The 5,554-nt window shown below is 40.8% G+C and overlaps 1 protein-coding gene across 1 annotated transcript; it reads right to left on the bottom strand.

Moving 5' to 3' along the window:
- Positions 1-365: 365 nt before the first annotated feature.
- On the bottom strand, positions 366-5,091 carry LOC108135687 (insulin-like growth factor 1 receptor). Its single transcript, XM_017256531.2, has 7 exons — positions 4,389-5,091; positions 2,894-3,431; positions 2,681-2,828; positions 2,129-2,524; positions 1,850-2,066; positions 1,536-1,792; positions 366-1,476 (listed from the first exon to the last, which is right to left on the bottom strand). Exons 1-7 carry the CDS (start codon positions 4,908-4,910, stop codon positions 978-980), a joined length of 2,577 nt encoding a protein of 858 aa, XP_017112020.1. The 5' UTR covers positions 4,911-5,091; the 3' UTR covers positions 366-977.
- Between the last annotated feature and the right edge of the window lie 463 nt (positions 5,092-5,554).

Here is a 5,554-nt window from a genome sequence, read left to right as displayed (position 1 = left end):
GGCGACACATGACACGTACTCGACTTGACTCCACTCGAGGCACAGTCTCGGCTCGCTCCTTGCCCTTTTCCGACCAGTTAGGGGGGGATTAGTTCTAGTTTTTGTCAGTGTTTTAAAGTTTAAAGCTCTTTTGCGGCATATTTGCATATTAAGTGGCATGCGTTGGCATTTCCAGGCTGCCTGGTGTTGCTAGTTTGGCCTAGGCTTAAGCCTTAGCCAATCTGAAACAAGGTAACCGCTTTCCGGGCCATGTTGAGAATCTCAAAAATCACTGCTGTCAGTGTGGGATTTTCCTTTCCAGAGGCTTTGGGTTTCCGTCCCACTAAGCTGATAACCCAACGACGAGCTGATAAGTCAAATTAGCATAGATTGATGAAATCATTTAGTCGCTTGTCGAGGATTTGGTTGGCATTTACACGTTTACAATACATTGCGAGGAACATTAAGACAATTACAGTCATTGGAATTACAATACTTGGTTGAGCCCATATGACACGGCACTAAATCGTGAGTTTGAAACAGGTTTTCCAAATCTTTTACATCAAATTAGACAACTAGCTTAATTAGTTTTAGTTTTCAGTCCGAAAAAAAGAAATACAATGACTTTGCTCCTAAATTGAAGAAAGGTGTAAGAAATAAAATAACAAATTCTAAATCAGAAAACATAAAATCCTCTTTTGAGCTTTTATATACAAATGAAAAAAAGTAAAAGGGCTAATGATCCTTTCTTGTCAAAAATGTGAAGATACATAGTTAATAAATCTAAGATAGTGTTAAATCTGGGCGATCTTAAAAAAGGCTTGATCCAATTTATATAGAGAAATAGTAAAGTGGTTTAAAAATGAATATAGCTTGGGAATTGGGAGTTCCGACTTGCATCGTCAGGTCTGCAACTTAATCTAGTGTCATATGGGCCTAGCATTTATCACTTGCCAGCTAATACAAAATGGTTTCGATTGATAGTTTCGGTCATAAGCCTAAACACCCTGTATGAATCGCTCCATCCGGAGGCTGGCGGTCTTCAGTAGGGTATCGGCCGGAGTGGAGCACCCATTGACCACGCCCTCGACACAGGCCCTTACTGTGACCCGGTAAAAGGTGTCCGGTTCCAGATGCGAGAGGTTGTAGTAGTGCTGATTGCCCGGCAGCTGGGTTCCAGTCATCTTCTCCTCAACAACACACTTGTCCTCCACTTGCTGGACCACCGTGGCGTGTGGGTTCGAACACTTGGTCATCGGGTGCCGGATCTTGTACTTCTCCTGATCCACGTCCTGCATATCCCTTTGCCTCTTCTCGCTGTTTATGCGATACCTTTCGTAGTTCTCAGCGGCCTTCTTCTCCTTGGCCAGCGTATCATTTGTGGGAGCTGGAGTCGGCGGCGCCGGAGTGGTGGGCTCAGGCTTCTTTTTAATAGACAGCAGATGCTCAAAGTCTACTACTTTTTCGAACTCCTTTCGGCGATAGTCGTGATGTTTCCTGTCCATCATACAAGAATTCTTAATATATTATAATTAACAATAACAATTTATATTTACGAAACATAAATGAGATTGGGCAAGGCATCTTCGTAGGTGATTTGATCCTTGTTGTAGTAATCCTCGTCATCCGGCTGAGGACCGGAATAGTAGGGTAGCACATCGACACACTCGCAATCCAAATCCTTAATAATTGAGGACGCCGCGCTCAAATAGTTCTTGTCCTTCATTTCCTTGGTAACATTCTGCTTCTCATAGGTCACGAAATAGCTCTTGATGACTCCATTCGGACGAATCGGTGGCCACCAGTGCAGGACCTGTTAAGAAATCGTATTTGATTATAATAGATTTGTAATTTAGTGATAGATGCTTACAATCTGCGAACTGCTTTCCGAGCTGCCGTGGATGCGAACCACGGGACTGGGCCTATCCGGAAGTGTTTGGAAGTAACCGATTTTCGAGTAGGCGTCCATCTGCATATGGTAATCGGTGCGAGTGAGGGTCTTCACGAAGTATGCATACTGTGTATAGGGCTTTAGGCCGCTAATCACATGACGCCTGCTCTTGCTTGGCGTTACATCCATGAGCCAGCTGCAAAACGATTGGGGAAAAAGCTGTAGATCAACTCTCGGCTAGGGGAACACCTCACCCACTTGTCATGACCGCAACCATGCCGACCGTCGTACATAGTCACGTTCTGTTGCGGGGCTTCTTTGTAGTAAAACGAATATCCTAACAGCGTTTCCATGCCCTCCCAGTCCATATAGGTCAGGATAATGCGCACCGCAGTGGAATTGGAGTCCTCCACTGTGGGCCTGAGGGACCGCACTCCGTCGCCACAAATCACACGCTCCCCATTCGAATTGGGCGATACATCTGCCACGGATATATTCTCACCGCTCTTCAGAGAGCTCTGCAACTGGCGGATTTTATCGTAGCACAGGCGAGGATTGAGGTGGAAGAAGAGCATGCCGTGCTGGATGATCACCTGGTGGTTGGGAGGCCAAATGTGTTCCAGATGGTAGTTATTAACCACGAAAAGGGCGTATCTGAAATCGACAAATGCTAAAGTTAGTAGACATTTTATTGTTACATATTAAAATTAATATAATTTGTATAATACAAGTATAGTTTGTGGACATTTTCAGAAAACAGGTATTCGAATAAAAAACTAATAACCAATAATAAATAGATAATTAACTTACTTGTTTTCTACTAGCTTTTCACCACGAATGCTATCCAAATTCTGAAGAAACGTTAACGACACGAGCTGGGCAGAGTGTATGACTTTCAGGTAGCCAGTGATCTCTTTGACACTAACCAAAGTATTTTCCAAAGCTTCCACTATTTTCTCTGCAACCAAAAATATTTAAAATTAGATTACTATAATCTTTTGGATTTGTGATTCAGAGACTTACCCTTAATGTTTGTCAGCTCGATGATCAGAGAACCATTGATGGTAATACAGTCCTGCAGGACTTCTAAGTCGGCAGCAGTCTTGACATGAAAATCGCCCTTGCACTCCACCTGACATTGGATGAAGCCCTTGTCGTCCACGACCTCCTTTTGATTACCCGGACACTTTTCCACACACTGATAGCCACGTGCCAAGGGGATTCTCCCCATGTCTCGGCACTCTCTGTTACTGATGCACTTCCTCCTGTCAATTTCGTAAGTGGCTATACACTGATTCACACAACCTAATTTCCCCTGGTAATTTGCACATAATGCGCAATTCTTTGAATAGCACCCAGTGATGCAGTTGTGATCACAACATTTTCCGGCTACATCACAGCCACTTAGTCCACAGGCCACGGGGCAATCCTTGGAGCGAGGCGGCTGAGGACGAAGCTGGGGTGAGTTCAGATTCCAGCAATGCTCCGAGCCGTTCTTAAGGTATTCGAAACCCGCGAGTGGACCGCCACACAAAGGACACTGGCTGTGCGGCCTGTTGTGCTGTGGATAAAACGGAAAACGATTAATAAAGGGTATAATTCAATAGGACTGGATATTAAGGAATATTTAGTTTTTAATTAAAAATATTTAAATTTGTCAATAAAAAATCGCTTTCAAATAAAGTAGTGAAATTACGTATAATAATAAAAAATAACATTTTAATTTGACAATAAATAATCGCTTTTAAAAGGGCTAAGGAAATTTTATATATCATTCAGGGACCGAATATAATCAGTGTTTTTGTTCTTAATCAAACTTAATCATCCACTTCTAATAAACCTTTTATCAATTGAGATATACCATTTGGTTTCATTTCATTTTATTTGTTGATTTTAAGAGATTTTGTTTAGAAATAATGAAGTTTTTGAGTTTGATTATATTTATCAGAAATAAAGATTATTTTGTGAGCGATATTATAAATTATTTTTGATTTTTTTGAATAATGATAATGATTAAGGTCCTTGATAACATTTTATATACATTTATTATAGAACAACATAATTAAGGTAAGAAGCAACATAAAGTCAGTTTATAGGTCAACCAGTTTCTTAGCATATCAAAAAGCACTAATGGCAGCAATTGCAAAATGGACAGAAACAAATCTTAACTTCTATGCTTTTGTTTGATTAAGGTCCTTGATAACATTTTATAAACATTAAACATAGAACAACATAATTAAGGTAAGAAGCAACATAAAGTCTTTTTATAGGCCAACCAGTCTCTTAGCATATCAATAAGCACTAATGGCAGCATTTGCAAAATGAACAGAAAACAAATCTTAACTTCTATGCTTTTGTTTATGTACCCAATATACTCATTTCAGATATATAATTTTCATTAAATAAAATTGTTAGTAAAATCGACTTTACTTTTAAGATTTGGTTATATTTTAACGATTTAGAATGTTTTTTTTTTAAGATAGCTTGAATTAATCCCAAAAGCCATAAATAAACTCACCTTAACCGAATACTGCTGTTGAGTCGCGTTGCCCAAGAGGTAAAGCCAATCGATGGTCCCCACGAAGCACAACAGGGGGTTCGATTCGATGCGAATGAAACCCTTCTGCACGCGCAACAGCTCCACCAGGCCCAGTTCCTTGAGATTGCGATTCTCGTAGACCACCAGGGCGTATTTATCGAAGAGCTGGACCTGGCCCCGAATGATCCGCAGACGTGGGAATATCGACTGGAGGGTAAGCAGCCCGGTGCAGCGATACACCATCAGGTAGTCGCTAATCTCGGACACATTGCTGGCCAGCGACTCGAGACTATAGTTGCCGGCACCGTCAGCTGCTGTCAGATCCACATAGGCCAGCCGTACGTGACCCACCACGTGCGTACAGTTCTGCAGTTTCCGGAAGTCCGCAATCTCATTTATTTCCAGCGATCCGCAGGCGGTAACGCTGTCGGATCTGGCGAGAACCGGCCATGGTGCTCCGAAACCGATAAACACAATCAGCAGCGGGACCAGATGCCCCATGCTGCCACCTGACACTTCCAATTGAGAGCACTTGACCCGGGAACCGGGCGTTAAGGGGGTTTTTCGATCAATTAGCGCGCCCGCTTGAATGTCAATGTCGTTTTCCTCGCCCGATCTCGTCTTTATATATCTATATATTTATATGTTTTCCCGCTTCTCAAAAGCGTTGCTTCCCCGGCAACGATTCGATTTGAACTGATGCCATTCGAACGTCGTTCTCTGCCTTCGATCTCTTTAATTAGCCTCCTCTTTCGCTTTTCACTTTGTTTTGTTTTGTTTCGCACTGTTATTTATTTTGTATGCGCTCGTCTTCGTTTTCTAAACCCTTCGATTACGCCATCAAAAAAAAATTATATATACTGCATCTATCTCAATAAAAAAAATCAAACAATTAAAATTTTCGATCAGTTATTTTACCATTGTTATTGATTTTGTATTTAATAATTACACACTTACTCATTTTATTTTTTATTCAGTCCAAAAAAATATATTATATATTACACAAATGTAATTTCTGCGCTCCCCTATACATTATTTGATGTTAAATATTCAATAATATAAATTTATCATCTTATACAAATGATATATTTATTTATGCCTTAAGAGCTAGTCCTAAAAAATATAATTCCCTATAAAAATAATAT

Source organism: Drosophila elegans, unplaced genomic scaffold (assembly GCF_018152505.1).
Source record: "Drosophila elegans isolate 14027-0461.03 unplaced genomic scaffold, ASM1815250v1 contig_476, whole genome shotgun sequence".
Taxonomy (NCBI): domain Eukaryota; kingdom Metazoa; phylum Arthropoda; class Insecta; order Diptera; family Drosophilidae; genus Drosophila; species Drosophila elegans.
This window is presented reverse-complemented; position numbering and strand designations above follow the sequence as displayed.

What these genes read in the sequence shown, in the direction of transcription:
- LOC108135687 (XM_017256531.2), bottom strand. Translation starts at nt 4,910, where the DNA reads ATGGGGCATCTGGTCCCGCTGCTGATTGTGTTTATCGGTTTCGGAGCA. An exon ending in CGAGCTGACAAACATTAAGG is followed by an intron (nt 2,829 to 2,893) that starts GTAAGTCTCTGA and finishes TTTTGGTTGCAG; the next exon opens with AGAAAATAGTGGAAGCTTTG. An exon ending in CGGAAAGCAGTTCGCAGATT is followed by an intron (nt 1,793 to 1,849) that starts GTAAGCATCTAT and finishes ATTTCTTAACAG; the next exon opens with GTCCTGCACTGGTGGCCACC.